This window comes from Pseudorasbora parva, chromosome 12 (assembly GCF_024679245.1).
Source record: "Pseudorasbora parva isolate DD20220531a chromosome 12, ASM2467924v1, whole genome shotgun sequence".
Taxonomy (NCBI): domain Eukaryota; kingdom Metazoa; phylum Chordata; class Actinopteri; order Cypriniformes; family Gobionidae; genus Pseudorasbora; species Pseudorasbora parva.
The window spans coordinates 12,126,139-12,152,543 of record NC_090183.1 but is presented as its reverse complement, the minus strand read 5'-3'; the positions used below and the strand labels follow the sequence as shown (position 1 = coordinate 12,152,543).

General features: G+C 38.5%; 2 protein-coding genes across 9 annotated transcripts in view; one reads left to right on the top strand and one right to left on the bottom strand.

Annotated features, from left to right (window-relative positions):
- dnah9l (dynein, axonemal, heavy polypeptide 9 like) overlaps window positions 1-18,153 on the top strand; it is a 57,919-nt gene extending 39,766 nt beyond the window's left edge. For both annotated transcript variants that reach the window (XM_067459139.1, XM_067459138.1), the window contains 22 exons: window positions 359-460; window positions 663-797; window positions 1,781-1,954; window positions 5,802-6,037; window positions 6,372-6,494; window positions 7,546-7,750; window positions 7,835-7,999; window positions 9,008-9,148; window positions 9,334-9,504; window positions 9,638-9,760; window positions 10,854-11,047; window positions 11,724-11,872; window positions 12,083-12,210; window positions 12,288-12,515; window positions 13,279-13,470; window positions 13,686-13,805; window positions 14,771-15,013; window positions 15,081-15,263; window positions 15,430-15,545; window positions 16,011-16,123; window positions 17,191-17,331; window positions 17,443-18,153. In XM_067459139.1, the coding sequence (XP_067315240.1) occupies window positions 359-460; window positions 663-797; window positions 1,781-1,954; window positions 5,802-6,037; window positions 6,372-6,494; window positions 7,546-7,750; window positions 7,835-7,999; window positions 9,008-9,148; window positions 9,334-9,504; window positions 9,638-9,760; window positions 10,854-11,047; window positions 11,724-11,872; window positions 12,083-12,210; window positions 12,288-12,515; window positions 13,279-13,470; window positions 13,686-13,805; window positions 14,771-15,013; window positions 15,081-15,263; window positions 15,430-15,545; window positions 16,011-16,123; window positions 17,191-17,331; window positions 17,443-17,690 (3,630 nt within the window). In that variant the 3' untranslated portion in view covers window positions 17,691-18,153. The remainder of the gene's footprint in view (window positions 1-358; window positions 461-662; window positions 798-1,780; window positions 1,955-5,801; window positions 6,038-6,371; window positions 6,495-7,545; window positions 7,751-7,834; window positions 8,000-9,007; window positions 9,149-9,333; window positions 9,505-9,637; window positions 9,761-10,853; window positions 11,048-11,723; window positions 11,873-12,082; window positions 12,211-12,287; window positions 12,516-13,278; window positions 13,471-13,685; window positions 13,806-14,770; window positions 15,014-15,080; window positions 15,264-15,429; window positions 15,546-16,010; window positions 16,124-17,190; window positions 17,332-17,442) is intronic.
- A 77-nt stretch (window positions 18,154-18,230) lies between these two features.
- Window positions 18,231-26,405, bottom strand: part of kcnh7 (potassium channel, voltage gated eag related subfamily H, member 7) — a 92,251-nt gene continuing 84,076 nt past the window's right edge. For 5 of the 7 annotated variants that reach the window (XM_067459130.1, XM_067459131.1, XM_067459132.1 and 2 more), the window contains 5 exons: window positions 26,289-26,394; window positions 25,659-25,859; window positions 22,797-22,941; window positions 22,468-22,615; window positions 18,231-20,983 (listed from right to left, as the gene is read on the bottom strand). In XM_067459130.1, the coding sequence (XP_067315231.1) occupies window positions 20,702-20,983; window positions 22,468-22,615; window positions 22,797-22,941; window positions 25,659-25,859; window positions 26,289-26,394 (882 nt within the window). In that variant the 3' untranslated portion in view covers window positions 18,231-20,701. Of the gene's footprint in view, window positions 20,984-22,467; window positions 22,616-22,796; window positions 22,943-25,658; window positions 25,860-26,288; window positions 26,395-26,405 lie in introns of all 7 variants that reach the window. The other 2 variants (XM_067459134.1, XM_067459135.1) reach the window with 2 other exon arrangements.

Below are 26,405 nucleotides of genomic sequence, written 5' to 3'. Positions count from 1 at the left end.
AATGCCATACTCATCAAAGAAAAAAATATTATGGAGCATAACTGTTTTTAACAAAACTATAATAATAAAGAATGTTTCTTGAAAACCAAATCAGCATTAAGGATCATGAGTTTTTACTTTTTTCATCAAAGAAATGCAGGTGAGCATTAGAGAATTTCAAAAATATTAAAAGTCGTATTGAACAATAGTGTATGTAGTCACATGTGATTTATTATTTCATCTTCAAGTGTTTAAATGTCTTCCAATAATTCTGTTTTGCTGAAGAATCCTTTATATCCAGTGAAATTCAGTGCTCTGTAAACCAATCTAATGTTATTGTATTGTGTTTGTGTTTAAATATGTTTTTTGGTTTCATTAGGTGTTCTGTGAGGTGGAGGTGAAAAGGATGTGTCTTTCTCAGGCCAACGCTGACTTGGCTGAGGCTGCAGAAAAGTTAGAGGTCATCAGAAGGAAGTTGGCTGTAAGTCTCTCTCTCTCTCTCTCTCTCTCTCTCTCTCTCTCTCTCTCTCTCTCTCTCTCTCTCTCTCTCTCTCTCTCTCTCTCTCTCTCTCTCTCTCTCACTCTCTCTCTCTCTCTCTCTTACTCTCTCTCTCTCTACCATAATATACCATCAGTTGTTACACAATGCACTGTATAATTTCAAACGCGTGTGAAATGTGGAGGAGTTGGATGGTAGTTTGGACACACTGAAAGCTGCATTTGAAAAAGCAACCTCGGAGAAACTCCGCTGTCAGGATGAGGTGAACCACACAAACAACACCATCAAGCTTGCCAACCGCCTGGTCAAGGGTTTAGAGGTCAGAATACAATACACTTGTTTTGTCTTTTGGACAATAGTTGTATGTTGTCATAATAATTTAAAAATGTTATTTAAAGGTGCCCTAGAATGAAAAATTGAATTTACCTTGCCATGGTGAAATGATAAGAGTTCAGTAGATGGACATCACATACTTCAAGTCTCAAACACCATTGCCTCCTATTTCTTATGAAAATCTCGTGAATCCAAAACTCCACCGAATAAAAAGTGGTTCTCAACATAACGCCTACCGTGACACAAGCATTGGGGATATATATGCACGCCCCCAACATTTGCATCTCCCTGCGCGAGAGAGAGCTTGCGTGCTTATGGTTGCCAGATTGAACATGTTTAGGTAAAAACTGGAGTGTATACAGGTTTTTTTTCACAGAAAAGCTGTTTGTGGGATTAATTAGATTTGGAAATCTGGCAACCGCACAAACGTGAGCTCTTTCTCGCGTGCGGGTGATCTGAAAACACCAAATAAACAAGTAAGCTGCATTTTATTAATCTCCATTTGAGATGTTTTGCTCAAAGTTTCATTTAGTCGGTCTATGTTGTGTCAGGATGGTCAGGACTCACGAGCTGCTTCACTGAACTGCTGTGAGCTGTGAGCTGTGAGCTGCTAAAATAAGCCAATCAGAGCAGAGCTCAACATTAACATTCATGACTCTTCCAAATACGGCAAAAACAGAGCATTACATCTTAGGGACACTTTCTAGGGTTGTAAAGGGACCTGTAAAACTGTATCTGGACAATTTTTTCCCCTTAAATAAGCCACATACCCTCTATGTAGATATCAGAGAACAATTTAACATATTGTTTCAAATCATTCTAGGGCACCTTTAAATGATCTATTATCTAACATTGATATGGTTCATTTCTGTATGGTGCATACATTTGTGCATTGCTAATAAAGATCAATTATTTATATAAATTAAAAAAGGAAACATTTGTTTTGGTGAAAATGCATGTGTGTTTCAGTCAGAAAATGTACGCTGGGTTCATGCTGTGGCTGAGTACCGCGAGCAGGAATCCACTCTGTGTGGAGATGTTCTCCTCACCGCAGCCTTCATCTCATACGCTGGCTCATTCTCAAAGAGATACAGAGAGGAGTTACTCTATAACCTCTGGATGCCTTACCTGCGTGCCCAGAAGGTAAGTGTGTGTGATTGTGAAACTATAAATGTATATGTCATTGTCTCCATATTGTCTCCATATTGTCTCCATTGTTTTACCTGTTCAAGTTCAGAAACCTCAAACAGCATAGAGTACAAGGAATTGAAAGCAGGGTGTCCGCGGGGTCTTGAAAAGTCTTAAAAGGTGATAAATCAATTTTGGGAAAATTAAGACCCTTATAAAGTATTAAAAAGTCTTATGACGGCTTTATAAAGTCTTAAATTTTGAAAGTATTTTGTTCAAGCAGTGTCAAAAGAGTTTGACTCCAAAAAGTATTTATGAATATATTTATTTTCATCCCCGTAAGTATTAAAAAACAACGGGGTGCTCAGTCTGAGATCGGCTCGGAGCGCGCGCCAGGGATGGACATTAGCACCGCCACCAGCCAAATGCGGCTGATTTATGAGTTTATGAGTTGTGGCGGGTAAACTCGCTTCACCTACCGAGCTGTTTCACATCTTTGTAAACTTTGTTTAATGCATGCGAGTGCTGCCGTATGTGCGCACATGACCGGTCGTTTTCTCCGTCATCACTCGCGTGAAGACGCGCTGTGAGACTCGCGCGCGCGCTGAGAGAAGATCTGACGCTGTGCATCATCCGAGAGAGCGCGCGAGTCTCACAGCGCGCAAATATTGAGTTCTCTTTCAAGTCTTGCGCTTAAATGGACAAACTCACACAAGAAGTATGTCAACATGTCCATCTTGATGAGTATCCTAGCAGACATAGTCTGAATATGCCTTAAGTGAACTGTATAGTGTGCACAGTCGAGAAGACGAGCATATCCCTGCCTCAGGTCTTAAAGGCGCAGTAGCCTTTACTGCTGCCTGAGTGATGTCCTTATATTTAGTTTGACATTAATCAACGCTCTTGATTGAATAGCTTTTGTAAGTTTAATAAGGATTAATCTTTCATTTAAACAGTTAAATATGCAGTTATTTTACATTTGATTACTTTATTCCATTTCAGGCCAGTAGGCATGTGCATTATTATTTAATGAACACATGAGTGAGGTCGAGTTAAACATTTTAGTTTGAATTGTATTTTTCGGTTTTCGACTTTGGTTTCTTCTTTTTTGGTTTCAGCCAAGAATTTTGATTTCGGTGCATCCCTACTGACATGTTCTGCTCGGTGTGTCGTCAACACGCTTCAAAGTTGCCGAAACGAATAGTTTCATTCTGGGGACTAAAAACCATAAAACTGGAAGCCATAAGACCACAAATCATAGTAAAAATGTCAGTATTTCATTGAGACTTGAGATTAAATAAACTGCTGAAGTATTGTAGAGGTTGTAGTATTAATTTTCACATTCAGTTACACATTATCAGTTAAAAACAAAACAGTGGCTGGTAAAAACATTGAGTGGTAGACTTTGAAAAAAGTTAATTTCCATCCCGGGCAAGCGCTGTCCATGGGTGACGTCATGTATTTTGCGAAATGCGCAGTTAGGTGATGTGTCGCCCTCCATACGTTGTGAAACAGATATGCGATATAAACGATACAAAATTGGCCTACGATAGAGATTTTAAGTCTACATTCGACTACAACTGTTTATTAAAGGTTTGTTGCCGATTAGAACTTGAAGTGCGATGAGGTCTTAAAATATTTTGAGAAGGTCTTTAAAAAGTCTTAAAAAGGTATTGAAATTAACTTCAGGATTCCTGCATATACCCTGGAAAGGGATAGTTCACCCAAAAATGCAAAATTCTGTCATGAAATACTCTCATATTGTTCATCTTTGGAACACAAATGAAGATATTTTTGATGAAATCAGAGAGCTTTCTGTCATTCCATTGACAGCCTACGCAACTGCCACGGGCAAGAACCAATGAGATTCGTTCTCATGTGTTACGCAGCACGTTTGAGCTTCTGAAAGAACCAATGAGGTTCATTCTCGGGTTATGCAGCATGTTTAAGCTTCAGCAAGAACCAATGAGGTTAATTCTTGTTACGCAAGAACCAATGAGGTTAATTCTTGTTACGCAAGAACCAATGAGTTTTGTTCTTGCACATCAAGCAGGTTTGGTTGAGCTGTTCGCTGATCAATGTTTATATGTGAACAAAAGACTAAATTAAATCTGTTCATAATTTAAAGCGATCTAGTCTACTCGATTCATATGGAGTAATTTTATGATCTCTTTTATGAACTTTTTGAAGCATCAAAGTGGCAGTTGCTTAGCTGTCAATGGAGGGAGAGAAAGCTCTCTGATTTCATTAAAAAGATTTGTTTTCCGAAGATGAACGAAAGTCTTGCGTGTTTGAGACATGAGGGTGAGTAATTAATGACAGAATTTAAATTTTTGGCTGAACTGTCCCTGCCTTGAAACATATTTATTGTTTGCATTCAGTTATAAAAACCCTTACACCAAGAATTTCCAAACTGTTCTGTTGGAAGTTCAATGAAATTCTGAATTAAAATAAATACAAATATATAATAATCTATTGAAAATATTTCATTTAATTCTAAAGGAATAAACGACAAAATTATTACATGAGTGAACATGCAAGGAACAAAATACCATGCAAAAAAAAAAAAAAAAGATAAATAATATATAATGTGTGTAATATATATATACACACATTATATATATATATATATATATATATATATATATATATATATATATATATATAGAAGTTTTTTACACCGCCTCTCTTAGAATTAAAGGAACTGTATGTAAGAAATGTATTTCAATAGGGATGCACCGAAATGAAATTCTTGGCCGAAGCCGAAACCGAATAATAATGAAATGCTTGGCCGAAGACCGAAGGCCGAATACCGAACGCGGTTTTTCGCATTTTTTCCATTTATTTGGCAATTTTTTTTACCATTACAATAATTAAATAGTAAAAATTTGCTTTTTACTATTTTGTGTTGCTTTTCTGAGAAATAAATCAAATAACAAAAATACAATTTCAAAATATTTATTTAACACTGAATTTTTTTTAACATTCCAGCAGATATTATACAAACTAAGCACAACATGACTTAAAATAAATAATTAGTATGTAGAATGTAACTCTGTATGTCTACAACAACAAATGTGCAATAGTGCAAAAAATGTGGATGAACCCACAACAAATAAATAACTGTCCTAGACATAAGCCTACTTAGCCTACTTCTTCAGGAAAAGTGGCAGGTTCTTCTTTATGAAAAGTAGCTTCTCTGCTTTCTCACATGAAAGTCAGTTCCTCTTCTCATCGATGACATGAGATGCAGCACTAAACAGTGCTTCCACACTGCTGACATGTTTGCTGCATAAAGCACGCGGCTCTCACTCTACGTGGGTTACTTTTTGATCGCGTCATTAAAAACGTCATTATTCGGCAAAAATTATTCGGCCTTTTTACTTATTCGGCCGAATGCCGAAAGTGCTTTTTTGGCTATTTTCGGCCGAATAATTTCGGTTGCCGAACATTCGGTGCATCCCTATATTTCAATTAATCATAAAATCTCGAGTCAGGGGGGAGGGGGAGAGGGGAAAGTGATTGCAATACACGTTTGGCCACAATCTTACATACACTTCCTTTAAACAGAATGTTTTGCTATTGTACCTTTTCAAATTGTATGTTAGCTACCTTATTTTATGATTGCCTAACCTCATTGTGAAATAAGTCTCTATTTTAGCCACTTCTCCACCGTCTGGCCAAACGGTTCTAAGAAAAGTAACTATGTGCTTGCTACAGCTTATTGCCTTATTACGGTCTTTTGTGAAGGGCCCTTCCCCATCCTTCAATAACAGGATGTTATTATATCCCATTTAAGGATAGAAATATTAGTATACACAATTAATCTGTTATTCTCTTTTTCTATTACCTGATGACTCAGGTGCCCATCCCAATGACAGAGGGCTTAGATCCAGTCTCCATGTTAACAGATGGGGCTACCATTGCTAAGTGGAATAACGAGGGCTTGCCGGGTGATAAGATATCTACTCAGAATGCCACTATACTGACCAACTGTGAGCGCTGGCCTCTGCTCATTGACCCCCAGCTGCAGGGCATCAAGTGGCTCAAGAGTCGCTATGGCAACAGCTTGAAGGTCATTAACCTCAGCCAGAAGGGGTGAGCGGTTGAGGAGCATAATGCAGAAATTACATCCCAAAAGGTTTCACACTATGTGAAAATAGTGACCGTATAAATATTTGATTACATATAAAAATTTTTTTTAATAAAATGTCCTGGTTTTATTTTGCACAAATTGGTTATTTTCATAATCTTTCAAAAAAAAAAAAATGAAATAATTCTCATTCTGTACATTTAGATTTAGTCTTGATGGATAAAATCAGTTTCTTCCCTACATTATCTGCATATAAATAATGTTCCACTTAAAAATAGAAGTAAGTGCATTGCTAATGCATAACTTTCTGAAATAATAAATACTGTGTTGTTGCTATAGGTATGTGGATGTGATTGAACAGGCCGTTGTCTCAGGAGAGCCTGTATTGATTGAGAATCTGGAGGAGACAATTGAGCCAGTTATTGATCCGCTGCTGGGCCGACACACCATCAAGAAGGGCAGGTAGAATACCACAACTCAACAACACACAGCATTCCACAAGATATACTACAAACACACTTAAAAAGTATATCAATATAGCAAAAATACACTATATTGCCAAACGCATTGAGACACCCCTTCAAATAATTAAATGCAGGTGTTCTAATCACTTCCATGGCCACAGGTGTATAAAATAAAGCAACTAGGCATGCATACGCTTCTACAAACATTTGTGAAAGAATGGGTCGCTCTCAGGAGCTCCGTGAATTCAAGCATGGCACCGTGAAAGGTTACCACCTGTGCAATAAGTCCTTTTATGAAATTTCCTTAATACTAAATATTCCACGGTCAACTATTAGTGGCATTATAACAAAGTGGAAGCAATTGGGAACAACAGCAACATCAGCCATGAACCACACAGACCTCCAAACTTCATGTGGCCTTCAGATTAGCTCAAGAACAGTGCATAGAGAACTTCATGTAATGGGTTACCATGGCCGAGCAGCTGCATCCAAGCCTTACATCACCAAGTGGAATGCAAAGCGTTGGATGCAGTGGTGTAAAGCACTGGTTTCTAGAGCATACCAAGACAAATTTGGGCAATTTCATGCTCCCAACTTTGTGGGAACAGTTTGTGGATGGCCCCTTCCTGTTCCAACATGACTGCACCACCAGTGCTCAAAGCAAGGTCCATAAAGCCATGGATGAGAGAGTTTGGTGTGAGCAACTTGACTGGCCTGCACAGAGTCCTGACCTCAACCTGATAGAACACCTTTAGGAATAAATTATAGCAGAGACTACGAGCCAGGCCTTATCGTCCAACTTCAGTGACTGACCTCACTAATGGGCTTCTACAAAACTGCTAAAAAGATTCCCTCAAATGCACACCTAAACCTTGTGGAAAGCCTTTCCAGAAGAGTTGAAGCTGTTATAGCTGCAATGGATGGGCCAACTCTATATTAAACCCTATGGATGTCATTAAAGTTCATGTGCATGTAAAGGAAGGCGTCCCAAAACCTTTGTCAATATAGTGTATCTTACCCACATCATGCCTCTCTTCTCCCCTCTGCAGATGTATCAAAGTGGGGGATAAGGAATGTTATTTTCATCCTGACTTCCGTCTGATTCTGCACACTAAGCTGGCAAACCCACACTATAAACCTGAGATCCAGGCCCAGACTACCCTCATCAACTTTACTGTCACACGGGACGGGCTTGAGGACCAGCTGCTTGCGGAGGTGGTCAACCTTGAGAGACCAGACCTCGAACATCTGAAGGTGTGTGTGTAAACCTGCAGACCTGAACATGCTTTTGAGTTAAGTGTTGCTGATAGTTATCTGTGTGTATTTGTGTGTCTGCAGTCAGAGCTGACTAAACAGCAGAACACATTTAAAATCGAGTTAAAGCAGCTTGAGGATGAGTTACTGACTCGTCTCTCTGCGGCTGAGAATAACTTCCTGGGAGACAACGTTCTGGTCGAGAAACTCGAGAGCACTAAACACACAGCTGCAGAGATTGAGATGAAGGTTTGTATATTTTCAACTATTTTTCCTGGAAATCAGTGTCAAAGATTTCGCCTTCCTCCAACATTTCTTACATCCATATTTGTCACTGACCTACATGAGTAGCTGCCTTGCTACTGTAGCCACGTGCCTTCTAAAGGATCTTTAGGCTCAGAGTAGGATCAGATGTAATCTGCTGACATTTTGGCATTTTCTGTACTGGTTCTAAGGGAATAGATTACACTACCATTCAAAAGTTTATGGTCGGTAAGACTTCTTTCATTCAAGAAGTATGTATTAAATTGATTGAAATTTACAGTAAATACTTTTACATTTTTATAAATAATAATATTAGATCTATTTAAAATCTGGTCTTTTGAACTTTTAGTCATCAAAGAAAAAGATCTGTTTTTAACATAGATGAGCACAAAATCAGCATATAAGAATGCTTTAAAAAAAAGATCATGTGACGCTGAAGACTGGAATTTGCCATCACATATGTTAAAATAGAATAAAGTTCATTTGTTTTACTGTATTTTTGATTGCATAAATGCAGCCTTGGTGAGCTTTAGATATTACTTTTAAAAACATTTTTAAAAATCATTGACTGAAACTTTTTGAACGGTAGTGTAAGACATCGTACAATGTGTTAAACTGAGCTTAAAGTACTACACTGTACTGTAGCTGAAGAAAAATCAAATGAGCTAATATACAAAATAAACGTAATGTTTATTTATGTTTAATGTACAGAACTTTGTGAGTAATAGACATATCAGTTCTGTAATTTGATTTTTGTGGTCTCAAATTGGCCCAAACAAAGTATTGTATAACTGTCTTCATGTTGGGAACGTTGCTAAGGCTCTCTGAGTTTCGGGACAGAGCTATTTTTTTTATTTATTTTTTTATTAACCACGTTCCCTAGAACATTAGACAAGCCAGAGATTTTGAGTTTTCTTTTCACTTTGTCACACTCTTTAGTTGGCATTTGTTGTTTCTTCTCAGTCGGATTCAGCTTGTGCGCTTGTTGTGTAGGTGTTGGAGGCGAAGGTTAATGAGGTGAAGATTAACGAGGCTCGTGAACACTACCGGGCCGTGGCTGTCAGAGCGTCCCTGCTCTACTTCATCATCAATGACCTTAACAAGATCAACCCCATGTACCAGTTCTCCCTTAAGGTGTGGCCTTGTTTGTGTGTGTCTGTGTATGCATTCTGTAGGACAGGTGTTCAGGTCTTCCTGGAAATATTTAAAACTGACGTATGTAATTTGTGTGCTATCATCACCCCCACCCCAGAACATCAATTTTTTAATTAATGCCATAAACTTTTCTTGTGTGTGTGTGTTTTTTCTTCATTTTGCAGGCATTTAACGTTGTGTTCCATAAGGCAGTGCAGAATGCAGAGGCCTCTTCAGATGTAAAGACCCGTGTAAACACGCTGATAGATTGTATCACCTTCTCTACATTTAATTACATCAACAGAGGCTTGTTCGAGAGAGACAAGCTCACCTTCGCAGCACAGCTTACATTTCAGGTGACACCTACTGTCATTATACACTCTAACAGTCTGGGTAAAGCACACACATTATATTGGATGGGTGAGGTTTTTTAAATTTTTGTCCTGACATGCTTTTTGTGATTTTAGTTTTTTGTTGTGTGTGTATCAGTTGCTGTTAATGAATAAAGAGGTGGATCCTCGGGAACTGGACTTCTTGCTGCGCTTCAACATCGACCATAGTTATGTCTGCCCAGTCGACTTCCTTTCCAACACCGCCTGGAGTGCTGTTAAAGTAAGCACAGTCCTAGAAACACACACATCTGGATCACTGTCTTTATAGGGACTCTCCATTGATGTTTTTATACTGTACAAACTGTGTTTGATATCCCCTTACACTAACCCTACCCCTAAACCTGTCAATCACAAAACATTCTGCAAAAAAAAAAAAAAATCATTCTGTATTACTCCATAAGCTTGTTTCCTCATGGGGACCTCAGTTTAGGTCTCCACGGTGACATGAGTACCCATGAGTCAGTGTGCATTCAGGTTGAAGTCCCCACCGCAATAGAAAAACATGAACACACACAAACACCTGCTGAGGGAGGTGACAATTATCACCTGCAACACTCCTGGGGCCTCATTTATAAAACGTGCATACACAGAGATTCGATCTTAGAGTGTGCATACCTAAAATCCACGTCTACTTTTCATACTTATAAAAATGGTCTTTGACGTGGAAAAGTGCTTAGCGCCACATCAGGGTCTAAAGCAGACGTACGCACTGTTCCTTGTGGTAGAGAGTCAGAGTATTGGAGGAATTTGAAAATCTAAGCAATTCTTGCCACTTGGCATTCTCAAGTAAAAAAATTGAATTAGCCTATGATTTACTCACCCTCAAGCCATCCTAGGTGTAGCCTACCGGTATATGACATTCTTCTTTTAGACGAATACAATCTGAGTTTTATTAAAAATGCCCTGGCTAATCCAAGTAAGTTGAATACAGAAGGCAGAAGTTATATATTTTACAGTATAAAGTTTTAAAAATGGATATTTTGCTTATAAAAACACATTGATTAATTTAAGAAGGCCTTTATTAACCCACTGGAGCCGTGTGGGTTACTTGCCATTATAAAGCTTGGAAGAGCCAGGACATTATTTAATACAACACGGATTGTATTCATCTGAAAGAAAAATGTCATATACACCTAGGATGACTTGAGGGTGAATAAATCATATATACACACTCAAGCAATCCTAGTTGTGTGGATGTATATATGTGTGTGTATATATTTTATACATATTATGTATGTGTGTATATATTTATAAAAGGACAGATGGTTTATATGCAACATTTTATAAATGAGGCCCCTGGTGTCTTCCTGCAGACAATGAGCTTCACCGATGAGTTCCGGGGTCTGGACCGGGACATCGAGGGTTCACCCAAACGCTGGAAGAAAGTGGTGGAGTCGGAGTGTCCAGAGAAAGAGAAACTCCCTCAGGAATGGAAAAGCAAGAGTTCGCTCCAGAAACTCATCCTCATGAGGGCTCTCCGACCCGACCGGATGACGTACGCTGTCCGGTAAGTCCATGAGATGTACAGTATGTGTTTATTAAAAACAGAATGAAACATTGTGTTAGGGAAACCAAAAACGAAAATTCTGTTATCTTTTACTCCCCCTCATGTCGTTTGAAGCCCATTTGATTTTTGCTTGTCCTAGGTTCTCTTATCCATTTTGTCCATTAACACATTCTAAAGTACAAAAATACATGGTTAAAGTTATCCATATGAATCAAGCTAATTTGAAGAGCTCTATGTCTGTTAATCAATGTTTATATTTGAATAAAAGCCTAAATTAAATCTGTTAATCATATAAAGCAGTCGCATCTCTTCAGAACACATGGATTAATATGGACAATCGATAACTTTTACAATGTTTTCATGTACTTTTTGAAGGTTGAACATGTTGGTTGAGTGGACTTTCAGTGGATGGACAAAAATGAATAGATATTTTAAAAAATCTTAATTTATGTTTTTGAAGATGAACGAAAGTCTTGTGTGATTGGAATGAAATGATGACTATTTCAGATGTGTTTTTGGATGGACTAACCTGTTAATAATCACTCTAAATAATGTTTTAGTATCAAAAACTGCTATAGTGGTTCTTGAGGGTTTTGATTTGGAGTTAGAATAAGCCTAGGATAAAAGTCAATGAAAAGTCTCCATCAAGAAAACAAACAAATGTGTCTGTGTATAGGAACTTTGTGGAAGAGAAACTAGGTGTACAGTACACCGAAAGCAGGAAGATGGAGTTTGCACGTTCATTCAAAGAGTGCGGTCCTGCATCTCCTGTTTTCTTCATCCTGTCCCCTGGAGTGGACCCCCTAAAAGATGTCGAGTCCCTGGGTAAAAATTCATATCGACTCATCTTTTATCTCATGCATGAATCTTTAACGTTTAGTTTATCAAAGAGAGTGAGCCAGCATATTGACTTTGGTCTTGCATCGTGACCCTCCACGGGTTAAGAAAAACTTGGATTTGTGATATGCCTAAAAATTGTGTTTGGACTGACTTTGTGAAGAAAGCCTTTGTGTATTTCTGTGCATGTGTGTTTAGGGAAGAAGCTGGGTTTCACTATAGACTTGGGGAAGCTCCATAATGTGTCTCTAGGACAGGGCCAGGAATCTGTGGCTGAACTTGCCATGGAGAAGGCCTCTAGAGAGGGCCACTGGGTCATTTTACAGGTGTGTCCTTGAGTATGTTATCTGTATATTGTATATTTTACACATATATCTTATGCAAATGCTTGCATTTCTTGTAGAACATTCACCTGGTGGCAAAGTGGCTGGGAAGTCTAGAGAAACTTCTCGAATGTTGCTGTGAGAACAGTCACCAAGACTACAGAGTGTTCATGAGTGCAGAACCCTCTCCCACCCCACAGGAACACATCATTCCACAGGGAATTCTGGAAAATTCCATCAAAATCACTAACGAGCCACCCACAGGCATGCTGGCCAACCTACATGCTGCTTTGGACAACTTTGATCAGGTAAACGAAATGAACAAAAGTTGCAGCAAACGTCTCGGGATGACATTTCTTTACGTGTTTCTGTTTTTATCATACTGTGCTGGTGGCTTCACCCACAATAAACTGCTATTGGTCCAAAATCCAACTTAAATAGCTGTATATTAAATGGTAACTAAACCCCTGATCACAACCTAGCTCCACCCACTGTCAGTATTTGAATAATGCTGGAAAAGTGGGCAGAGCCCAGTAGAGACAGAGGGGACGAACCAAGGGGTGGGGCTGAGTGGGGGTGTGCACCTGAGACCTGTAGTGATCGATTGATTGATTGACAGCTGTCTTAACACCCTATATACGCCGGGGGGTGGGTGGGGGAAGCACAATCATTTGAATATACTCCAGGGTTTCTACTGATACAAAGCCATATGCTAATCGCTGAAGTAACCCTTTAAGTTTTAGCGTCATGTCGCGTTGACTGAAAGTGATTGTAGGCTATATTTGGTCTCAAGACGGTGACCACGGCCTTCTTTGAAACTCTCTCACTGTACGACATAAGGCAAACGATTAGGAGCCACGATCACAGAAATCACAATGATTGTTTCACGATGGCAATCTTTCGTCTGGGACAGCTAAAAATTGAGCAGTGTATCCCGGCTTTAGGGGTGTTGATGCATTCGTTCTACTCCATCAAGGATTAGATACAGAAGTATTTGCTTATGTGTATGAGCACTGTTAATTATATTATTATTATTTTATTACAAGTTTGCTTGTGTCTGTTCATGTGCAGGACATTCTGGACCAGTGTTCCCGTGAGCAGGAATTTAAGACCATCCTGTTCTCGCTGTGTTATTTCCACGCTTGTGTGGCTGAAAGGAGAAAATTTGGGCCACAAGGCTGGAACAGGAAGTACCCTTTTAACACAGGGGATCTAACCATATCAGTGAATGTGCTTTACAACTACCTAGAAGCCAACTCACAGGTGTGTAATTAAAAGAAAACCAAATCCTCCTTTCAAATCTCAAGAGGCCTCGCTAGGAACATTGTGATCTAATTTATTCAAAATTGAACCTTAGTGTATTAATTCTATGTATTGGTAAGTAATATAAACATGGAAATCATTTTGGAAGAGATTATTCCACTAATATGGTGAGAGTAACAAACCTGTAAACATGTAAACAAACCTGTGTTGGCCAGGTACCATGGGAAGACCTTCGTTACTTGTTTGGTGAGATCATGTATGGAGGTCACATTACTGATGACTGGGACAGGAGACTGTGCAGAACTTACCTGGAAGAATACATGCAACCTAATCAGGTGTCCACACACACACACACACACACACACACACGCGCATGCTGAATGACTGCGCAAACACTACAAAGTGTGCCAACACAGCATGGGAATTGAGTGATCAGTTCATATTGTATATTTATCATGTGGGATGTGGGATCTATTTAGTTGTGGATTAAGTTCTATCCACTTCAATTAAGATTTGGATTAAATTAGTGCTGGCTAAAAGCAAAAATCAATACATTGCACTATATATTATAATATATTTACTAAGCATTCTTATCTTTTATAATGCACATAATAATGTTGTGATGCTTCACTCCACGTCTAGAATTTAAAATAATTGGTCTTTGTTTTTAGTGGGGATGGACTATATATTGATACCATATTGGTTATCTGCCATTATTTTTTTATTAATGTATCTGTATTTATCAAAATGGAATATATAAACATAATGCATTTGCCATATTTGTACATATAGGTTTCTTTAGCTGTTGTCTAATGCTCACTTAAAATAATTTAAAACACTGCTAATTTAGAAAACCTCAAAATGAATATCAATTTTTTTCAGTGAAGATTTATTTTAGTTTTTACTGTTGTTTTTTTTAAATATATTTAGACAAAATAGTATTGAACTGGTAATACTTTACATTAAGGTTCTGTTAGTTAATGCATTCATTAATATCAACTATTGCGCAATACATTTGTTACAGTATTTATGAATCTTTGTTAACATGAGTTATTAAAAATAACTCTTCACTTGTTAGATACAACTTTTAATTTAAATTATGTATTAGTAAATGTTGAAATTAACATTAACTATAATTAATACATGCTTTAGATGCATTATTGGCCAAAACATGAAAATAATTATCGGTTTATCTGTATTGTACAATTTAATTTTCAATATTGATGGATCCCCATTTATTTTGGCTCCTAATAAAATTTTTTATATCTCACAGCCACAAACTAACCCAATGTCCTTCCAGTTTGACAGGAAGTTGTCATTGGCTCCAGGACTTGTTGTGCCTTCTAACTTGGATTACCAAGGCTATCACGTGTACATAGATGAGATGCTGCCCCACGAAAGCCCAGTGCATTATGGGCTTCATCCAAACGCTGAGATTGAGTTTCTTACTGTGACGTCAGACAGCCTCTTCCACACTCTTTTGGAGCTTCAGTACAGAGACTCTAACATGGGTGAAGGAGCCTCACAGACCACTGAAGAGAAGGTCAGTTTCTGAACCGCTGAAAAGGTGCAGATCTGCAGATCATTGGTTTAAGCCATTGCTGTTTCAGGTGAAGGCAATCTTGGATGACATCCTGGAGAAACTACCAGAAGAGTACAACATGTCCGACATCACGTCCAAAACAGCCGAACGTTCGCCTTACATTCTGGTGTGTTTCCAGGAGTGTGAGCGTATGAACATGCTCCTCAATGAAATAAGACGCTCACTCAAAGAGCTGGACCTGGGGCTGAAGGTGTGCTATTACTGGAATATTTTTGTATGGATTGTATCGTGGTAGTTTCTATTCAGATTGATGAACAGATTGGTCACGGTCTCTTGTTTAAGACTTTACACACATTCTTGTGAGGCCAGGCTTTTGACTATTAGCGTTAACCGTATTTTCTTAATTCCTCTGGCAGGGAGAGCTGGCAATTTCATCCGAGATGGAACAGATTCAGACAGCTTTGTTTTTTGATAATGTTCCTGATACCTGGACCAGACTGGCCTACCCCTCTATATACAGCCTCGGACAGTGGTAAGCAGTATTCTTATCATTGATATGATTTATTTTTAATTTTTATATATAATATTTTTGGTTACACTTTAGATTAGGGTCCAATTCTCACTATTAACTACAACATTTGCATAAAACCTTCTAATTACTGCTTACTAACAGTTAGTTAGGTGGTTGTTAAGTTTAGGTATTGGGTAGGATTACTGGATGTAGAAATTATGGTCATGCAGAATAAGGCATTAATATTATGTGCTTTATACATACTAATAAACAGCAAATATCTAGTAATATGTATGCTAATAAGCAACTAGTTAATAGTGAGAACTGGACCCTAAACTAAAGTGTTTGTATTTTTTTAAAGCTAAACAAAAATGAGACATGTTCTCCTGGCAACTAGCTGAAATAAAAATGTACTGTTTATTTGTTACAGCTGTACCGTTTTATGGTCCTAATATGTGTATGCGATATCTGTGTGTGTCCAATCAGGTATAATGACGTGTTGCTGCGTTGTAGAGAGTTAGATAGTTGGACTCATGATCTCTCTCTACCTAGTGTGGTCTGGATCTCTGGTTTATTTAACCCTCAGTCTTTTCTGACAGGTGCAGTAACACACACACACACACACACAAGCATTATATATATATATATATATATATATATATATATATACACACACACACACACACATACATACACTACCGTTCAAAGGTTTGGAGTTGGGTTTTTGTTTTTCGGTCTCATGTTCATCAATGCTATATTAAACAATAATGTTGTGAAATATTATAATTTCAAATGTATTCCTGTGATGACAGCTGAATTTTAAGCTGTAATAATAATAATTTCTCCAGTGTTCACTGTCACATGATCCTTCACAAATCATATGCTGATTTGCTGCTAAAGTATTATTTCTTATTATTATCAATGCTGAAAACAGTTGTGCTGCTCAGTGTTTTTGTGAAAGCATGATACTTTTTGGGGGGATTTTTTGATGTATGGACAGTTCAAAAGAACAGCATTTATTTGTTAAAAGAAATCTAATGTAACATTGAGTATTTACTTAGCCTAGAAATCTATACACACCCTAGCGGCAATCTAATCTGCCGCAAGTGTCGTCTAGCAACTCTCAATACCTTCTGAGCTGTAAAAACCAAACTCTGGTCAGGCCAATCACATCATGTATAGAGTCAGTGGGCGGGTCTTAACATAATGACGGCCGAGTTGCGCTTGCGTGCTTCTAGTAAACACAGAAACTGGCGAACGGCGATCTTTCGAATCAGCTCTGACCGCGACTCTGGAAGACTTGGAGTTAAGCTTTTCTCTGAGAAAAGAACAAAGAACGGCATAGAAGTCATTCTTAAAAATGGAAGATGTGTTCAGAGTTTTCGCATAGTCTTCACGTTGCTCTGGTTTGTTGAAGCACTATCCTATCGCGTGCAGAGGGAGTTTGAAAGAACCGTTTATCCCGCCCCTCGGATTGAGCCCTGTCAATGGTGAGTTTCCAGACCAAACATCTTGATGTGGGTCTGGCTTGTCAGGCTAGTATTTACTGTCACTTCAGATCAATTTAATGATTGATCCCCAACTTTTGAACGGCAGTGCATATTTTATTCTTAGGACCCTATTTACGTTCATACATTCGCATCACACACACTATTTATCTTTGAAGCTGTGATGCAGAGTTTGGCACGCAAGAATGAATGGCCGCTGGACAAGATGAATTTGACAGTGGATGTGACCAAGAAGTTCAAAGAAGAGTTTAACCAGCCAGCCAGAGAAGGAGCCTACATCTATGGCCTTTACATGGAGGGTCAGTTTTAGCCAATCACAGGGCACTTCCATCAGTCAGAATCCTCAGTCAGTCAAAATAGCTGAACCATTTAGGTGCATTTTATTCTAAAGTCAGTGTTTTTGACTGCAGGTGCACGCTGGGATATTCAGGGTGGGACAATCACAGAAGCACGCCTGAAGGAACTGACTCCTAGCATGCCTGTTATAGCGGTCCGAGCCATCCCGAACGACCGCCAGGAGACACGCAATACCTATGAATGCCCCGTCTATAAAACCAAACTACGTGCTAACACGTATATCTGGACTTTCAGCCTTAAGACCAGGGAGAGGCCATCAAAATGGGTCCTTGCAGGGGTCGCTCTGCTGCTTAGTGTGTGATGCTGAAAAACACTCAGATGTGTGATTGCTGATTTAAAGCAAGACTTCCTTTTCTGCAAAGCTCCTTGTTGGTAAAAGCATCACCTTCTTACTCTACAATGCGCATTAGTTGGACCAACTTTAAAGATTTTTGCCTGATTTGATTTTCTATAATCTATTTTTGTCATTTTTCAGTGGTTTGATATACAGTGGGATGAAAATGTCTAAGACTAATGTCAACCGGGAAATAAAATATTTTAGGGTTTTCAAAAATGTAAACAGGTTATGATGTATAAAAAAAAGAAATATTTAAAACACAGCACTTAAAAAAAGAAGGTATAAATAATGCTAAATCAGCCAGAAGAAATGTACTAGTGAGCTCATCCTTTTGGACCCTACTGTACTGTGTGTTATTGACATTAAAACGTGGCAGTCAGTTTTGGTCTTTGCCCATTTCTGCTGATATATACCACTGTGTAAAAGGATTTTGTAGATGAAGATGAATAAAAAGTATCTAATTTAGGTAAGTTCTTTTTTCATTAATGATCTTGTGCAACATTGTAAATTAAGCATTTTGTCCTTTATTAATTTACAGAGTTGTGCATTAACTCTTGTAATATTCATAATATACAGCATAAATATAATACATACCAATATACCCAAGGAAGAAAACATTCTAACCCGCTGTTGTGTTGCATTGTATAAAATACAGTGTCCAAAAAAAAATGCATAAAAACAATTTTGTGAACAGCACTAGTTTTAAAAAGTGACACTGTACAAGATGTTTCAAAGAGTTTGTGCAAAAGATCGCAATAATATCGTATCCTTCCCTTGCTCTCTTCCCGCACTGGCACGTGTCCTGGCCTCGTCCCAGGAACACCCCTACGGCAAACTCACTCCGGCCAACTTACTAAAACACGAGACATGACTTGGACCATCTCACAGGAAACTGTTAGGTCAATGCATGCCGTGATCACAGCGGTCACACGAGCCAGTGATGATGACGGCCAACCGCATATCTGTGTGATGGGAGATGAGGATTTAGAGCCTCTTTCGCACACACCGATACGTCATGATGCTCCGCCTCAAAATTTCAGCCTACCGATCAGATTCACTCATTCATGCAGAAGCTCTAAATCTGGTGGCCCTATGAGTAAATTACTAAATTAAGACATGCATACATTTTTCTGCTTTTTTTCCACCTTTTTGTTTTTGTTTTAGCTGACACTAGGAAGACAATGTTTCAATGCATCGCATTAAATGTGGATTAAGTGATTAATTCTACTTACTAACTTTGGTTAAACATGCAGTCCTTCTACACATGAACTCATCTGTCATGTTATACTGCTGAAATACTAAAAGTGTGCGTTTAATAGGTTCCGTTATGGTAAATCTATCTTCTGGAAGGCCAGGGATGACTGCTGCTACAAATGCTAGAGCTCTCTCCTGCAGATCGCATTATCCAGATATATGGTCAAAAATAAACTCTTAAACTGCTACAGTGTTAGAATGTAAGAACCTTCTAAAATGAATCTGTAAACTGCATAAAGAAATGAGGACAAAAAAAATATGTAACACAAACAAGCTTTTCACAGGGCCGGTTTTAACCCTGGGTTAAGAAATTATATTAGCACTGCATTTAACCATGGGAAATGAAGTGTTAACTTTGCTTTAAGAGTGCTAGAATCCAAATGTGAGTTTTTTTAGCAACAGACAACCAATCATAAAGTACCTCGGTGCTTACCACAAATAAAGATATTTTTGTTGAATCCTGAATCGATACATTGATTCATAACTGTTCTAAACATTTTTATGAATTCGGCCCATCACTATACAAGTCGTTATTTTAATTTTGTTTTGCACACAAAAATGATTCTCGTCGCTTCATAAAATTATGGTAGAGCCACTGTTGTTAGATGGGCTTTGTAACGACATCTTTAGTGCCTTTATGGGTCTTGAGAGAGGAAATGACGGTGTCAATGAAGGCCTGTCTGAGCCATCGGATTTCAACACAAAGATCTTCATTTTTGGGTGAACTAACCCTTTAACTGGAGCGGATCGATTTCCTCAGACAGACGGGCAGTTATTAAAAGAGTTTGTGAGCTGCATTTGTCAATGCCTATTTATGAGGCCAATAAGATTGAATGCAAATAAGGTTTACTCAGGATTAGGTGTTAAAACTCCACAACTGTTTCTGGGGTGATTGAACGCTCATCTGTGGTTTTGAATTACCCACCATGAGGGTGAAAAAACGGTCACACTCACTTGGACTAGCAAACTTTTGTCTAATTCAATACTGGACATGATGTAGCAATACTGACAATGCTCAAATGTTTAAATGGCTCTGAAGGGTTGGTGTGTCGATGTTAAATGAAATCGGATATGGGTGATATTTTGAGATGATAACATGACATTTTTTATGATGAGGCTTTGCTTTGCAGAGTTCAGTTCAAGTAAAGATTCTTCCTGAATACCAGGAAATTCATAGTTAAATACATATATAAATCTCAAATAGATAATATAAGAAGAAAAGAAAAAACAAGCTTGTGTCACCGTTTTGTCACTTTTTTTTTTTTTTTTAAAGAAACATGCAAAAAAACCTATTTATTCCCCCTATCATGCATCTTTCATTAACATGGTTGTACGTCCAGTTTGCTACTTCCTGAACACCGCTCTATTTATATATGTACAAAATGAACAACCTGATTCATACTGCATTAATTCATCGGTTCACCTGTTTTTGTTTGACTACAACATTTTTTAAGGTAGCTCTAAGGGACATGGAAGGTTGTTTTAAGTTCTTTGCATACGACTCTTCGGTTTCGTGTTCTCTACCCCTGAGTCTTGCTGTAGGGAGGAGGCTGAGCGTACTGTAGTGTTGGTTCTGTCTATGCATAGTTACATTAAAGCATACAGGAGTGTGATTCCTCTATGAGGCATTCTTATTCACAATTCAGAATATTTGAACTCAACCTAGGAATTCTGTAGTTATTGGACTCTGCTTCATTACCATAAAAATCTTTGACCTTATGCTACTGCCCTGGAAGCCCAGGATCAGAGGAGGGCCTGTGGAGACCCGATGCCAGTCCACCTCCGGGTGATGAATCTGGGAGAGATGCTTGTCTGATTGACATCTGGAAAGATCTTGGCTGCTGTGAGGCAGAGGGCTCATTTTCCAGTGGTTTCAGCCTCAGCTCTGCCTCCCACTCTGGGTCTGTCACCAATGGAGTCGCTGCGCTGACGTCAGAGGTCATCTCCATGGTAACGGCAGGCGTGGAGTCTTTGGCTTTGTAGGCGTTATCTAGATCAGGACTCTGCAAAGAAGAAAATAGATTGAACACAGACAGTTCTGCTGTTCGAATGTAGTATGCTATCATACAATCTCCTCTTTGACTGGCAAGTCTGAGATCAAATTGCTCTGAAATGGTGCACAGCACATATATGCTGGACAAATGACGATTGAGATTTGAGACACAGAAGGCTACCATTTGAAACACTTATTGTTCCATACAGCATAATTTCGCACCATTTTAAAAAAAAAATTGTCTGCAGTAGCGTTGCTAGGCAGTTGCTTCCCCAGAAATATCCCTATTAACAGCACATTCAAAACCGTAAATATACAGCAAAAAAGCCTGGCTAACATAGCTTACAAAAGCAGAAACAAACTGAATACAGTATATATCTTTGAGGTCATATTTATTGTAATATCCACCTTATTTTTCTCCTTAAAGAAAACAACGACTTTTTGGGACTTAAGCTTATTCACCGTATCCCCCAGAATTAGATAAGTCTATTCATAAAATTTTTAACTCTGTGCGTGCCATAACTCTGCCTGACGCACATACCGCTAGTCTAACTTTGCAAAGACTGGAGGTAAACGGCTCCAGCTAGCTAAACTGCTCAAACACCAACATTTTCCTATTTACATGTTGTGATGTGTATTGTTACATCGTGTACTATATAAGACCGATGGAAAATGAAAAGTTACATTTTTCTAGACCGATATGGCTAGGAACTATTCTCTCATTCCTGCGTAATGATGAAGAAACTTTGCTGCCGTATCATGGGTGTAGCGGCGCAATCATATTACACAGCGCCTGAAAATAGGCAAACTTCCGTCAACATAACCTATGTGACAACTTGCTTGCACAGGGAGTGTGCTGAGGAATATTTTCAGGTGCTGCATAAGCTATAAATAAGCTTAAATGAATAAGCTAAAGTCCCAAAAACTCTGTGTGCTCCTTTTTAGAAAAAAAATAAGGTGGATATTACAATAACTATGGCTTCTGGTGTCTGTTGTTTCCGTTTATTTTTAGCTGTACAAAACAGCTTATGATGCTGCTTAATATAACAAACTGGTATTTCTTACCACATTATTTTCATGTACTGTAACATTATAACATTGGTTGTTAGTGCAAATAGATTTACAGTTTACTGGACTTATTTTTCTAGTTATTTACCTATAGCGGCTAATAAGTCCTAAGTCTTGCACATTCACAGAAAACTATTTTTCACAGTGTAAATTGTATTAAAAACCAGTTAGGGTCAGTTTGACTCGTAAACATCAAAATTGTCAATTACAGTATATGGTCCCCATCTTGTAATTCATAGATAACAACAAGTGAAATTTCAATTATATTTTGACCACTGAACTAGGAAATGTCACCGGATTCCATTTTAGAAATCTGGTCACCTTTCAGCAGTTTCTAGGGTGTTCTTATTGGTTGCTGGGATATTCTGAGTGTATACCGTGCACACTAGTATGCACACTAGCTTTCCATTCTGAACTGTGTGTTACCTGTGTCTGCATGGCGGTGACAGGCTGCACGGGTTTGTGGTACTCTGGGCTGACAGCCACAGTGCTGTACGCTGGAGGTCCAAGAGCGCTCTGCCTCTGGAGCAACTGTAAAATAGCCTGGATGTCTGATGTCATCTGCGCTTCTAGTCTACACACAGACAAACACACACACATATTGATGCAGAAGTACAATACCGCCTGTGACCAGCAGATGGTGGTCGTTGCATTCTATCAATTGCACAATGTTCTGGATGTTAAAGTTGATGTTTTAACTTGTGTTTTCTTAATTTACTCTTTCATGTGACCTACTTTATCTCTATTTCTCTCACCTGTTCAGGTGTTCCTGCAGTAGATCCAGTCTTTGCTCCATTTCACCGAATGTGATGTCACTTTCACAGTCATCTCCTCCTTCTCTGTCCTGAGATTTTGCTGAGTCATCTGCATTCCCACAAGGCCATTCTTCAACACGCACATCTATAGAAACACAAAACCCCAGTGCAATTAATCACAGACACACACACAAACATACCTGATACATACAAACTTAATACATCATGCACTCATGTAAGATGAAATGAGTTTGTATGTGTCAATTGTACTACACACACACACACACAGTAATAAAACATGCGGCACTCAGACAAAACAAATTATACATCACATGCACCCACATAGGCATCATTAATAATCTCTACACTGCTGCAACCACAATTCCCAGAAGCCAAAAGAAATGTTTGCCTCAAGATATTAACCAAGCTCAATCTAATCATGAGCTCTAGGGTCGTTTTGTAATATTCAGAGAGCAGAAAAAAGAATGAGAGAAGGAAAGAGAGGAAAGCTCCCTGGCTGTAATTATATCAGCAGTCATTAGCTGTGCCCCAATTCAAAGGCTGGATCCTTCAAAGGACTCAGACTTCAAAGGCAAGGCAGGGCCACGCCTTCAAAGGCCATGAAGGTTGGACCGCACTGTTAAATGGGACGGTCTAGCTTACGGATGATTGTTTTTGTTGCCTATCAACTCTGACCGCTGCCGTTGACGAGCGGCAGAAATGTTTGTACTAAACTTTTTTGAAAGTTGTATTCAATGGTCTGAAAACAATAGTCTAATTATGTTCACAGTGGCCCAATTATACACATAATAAAGAGTATAAACAATATAAAAGCACATTATTAAGATTTATGTCAACATTTAAACTGCTTTAATTATTTTTATATTTGCAGTGTTTCCCACACATAGACTAATTCGTGGCGCTGTGCCACAGAATCAACACCTGCCGCCACGTTTCGTTATAATTTTTTTAATGCCATTTAAAACATGCACGCATTCGTTCAGCTGCATTTCCTTTCTCTCTCTCTCTCTCTCTCTCTCTCTCTCTCTCTCTCTCTCTCTCTCTCTCTCTCTCTCTCTCACACACACACACACACACACACACGATGAGTTGCATTCGACCGTAAGTCTCGGGGCCGTTGAATAACAGAGTTGCGACATGCGTTCATCTCGCGGCAACGTGCGCGGTCATGTGCTCACTGCGCTCTCAATAATTCTAAACAAACCAGTGCTGTGTCAATTAATACATTTGAACATACAACAGCTTCACTATAAAGCTATTTGCAGCAATTTTTGGTAAACAGCACAGCATAGTGTGCATTGATTATTACATCAACCACATTTACAGTATCATTTTATTATGGAGATCGATGGAGATGCAACATTGTTAAAAATAATGTTATGCTCTTCTTGTATTTAGTCCTGAGGTTTTTCTTACTATCATGGTCAAATAGGACGTACACGTAACTATTTTTCAATTAAATAAATGTTCTATATTTTAGTTTAGTAATATTTATTGAATATTTTGAGGAGATCTTTTGGTACTAAATACTATGCAATAATTATGGTCAATTTTAAACCACTTAAAATAATTTTATTCTAATATTTCTATTAAAATTAGTGTAGTAGTTCAGGTTAAAATAGAGAATTCCAATGCAAGGAGGCAAATTAGAGTCTGGAAAAATAATAATTTTCATTTGTAATGCCATTACCCACGAAGTGCCTGTATGGCTCTTTAATAAATAATAGTCAAGTTGCTCAAAGTATTGCAGATCATTACTGCTTACTTATTTGAAGGTTTTACATGTTAGACATGGACATATATTAGAATATTAGAATAAAACATTTTTTTTTTACAAACACAAACACCCCACCCCTCACCGCCACCACCACACATTGCTTTCGAATCTTTGGGAAATACTGATTTGAATCATTAGATATTCCAGTAAGTTGATCATTTCATAATTTCAATGGTTCACCGCTGGTGGGCAATCTCTGATTAGTTTCATACATTTGGACACGTTTAATGAGACATTACTATAATTAAAAGGTATAATAGTTAGTTAGTCTCTTATTGGCCTGTTTAGCTGAGCAATCTATAGAACAAACAAAACACTCTGAAAATTGATACACATAAGTACACATATAACACATACTTGATATTTAATGTTATTAGATGAGTAGTTAATTGCATTTGATATATTTGTAAAAGGTGTTTTTATGCATGTTTGGCGATGAGTTTTTGTTGCATTTCCACTGTTCTGACCAGCAGTGGTCACCAGTGTGGCTTTTCGAACACTTCGAAACAATCAATTGGTTTAATTTGTTGAAGCGTTTGTCCCATCACTAGGGAAGGATTAGCACTTAGCATGATTTATGGGAAATGAAGGACACATTTAGAGGTCGCATTTAAATGAGCCTTCGAATTGGGAAAGTCTTTGTTCTGCCGCTGTGATACAATTGGCATTTGAATGCAATCTTCAAAGGATGCAGCCTCTGAATTGGCATGTAGCTATTGTTCACACATTACAAAACCCCTTTACAGTCTCAGCAAAACTGCAGCATTTGTCTTGAGTCATTGTTGTCTTCAGTGTATTTATGGAATCAATATATGTCAGACGGTTCAAGCACCAGTGTATACGATGTACCTGTTTTTGTACAGGCGTCATAGAAACGATTGATAATGGAGTTTATGTTTATAAAAAGGAATGTAATTTATTTGTATTTTTATATATTTATATGCAGTTTGTAAAGGTTTACAATGAATTATAAGGCATTGTAAACATCTTAATGAAAAGTATTTTTTTTAATTTTTTTTACAGTAGGACACCCTTATGAATGAGTACGTTTATGCATGTTATACCTTTATGAAACAGATTTTCAACACAATCTTTACTATATGTGTCAGGAATGGTGTTCAGGTTGTAAGGAAGGGATTGCCCCAAACTCAAAGGCCTCGCTGTCTCTTCCTCACCCTCCTCCTCCTCCTCCTCTCCTGGCAATATGTGCACCTCTCGATCTCTTCCCCTTTCCAGGTCTGTCCCGCTCTGTCTTCTCAGAGAACCTGAGGGGACACAAAGAACTCTCGGAATTACATGGTAATTCACAATGTTCTCATGGTCACTTTCCACACAGATTGCACCTTGAACAAAGAAAAAAAGAAAGCGAGGAATGTACCAGGCAAAGAGAAAGAGTGAGCGATATGGCTCGGACAAATAATCCAAACAGCAGGTTATACAGGGACGGGGATAAAACAGCTCTTGACCGTTCAGGTAAAATCTGGCACGTTGCAAACACACAATAACAAACATCTGTCTGTGGCCAATAATCACCATGGCAACAGCTTGAAACCCAGCAGGAGAGAAAAGAGATGGGTGGAAAGAGGAGGGGAGGCGACGAGGGGAAGGGAAACAAAAGGAGGGACAGAAAAAGAGAGAATAATGGAAGAGGAGAAGAGAAAAATGTGAGCAGAACACAAGGAGAAGGTCCTGACCTGAGGAGTGGTTCCTCTTAAAGCAGGGTTTAGTCCTGACGTCAGGGTCCTCAGTGTCTGAGTCACTTGCGGCCGTGTAAAGGTTCCTCTGAGGAGCCGTGGCGCCCTGCCACACAC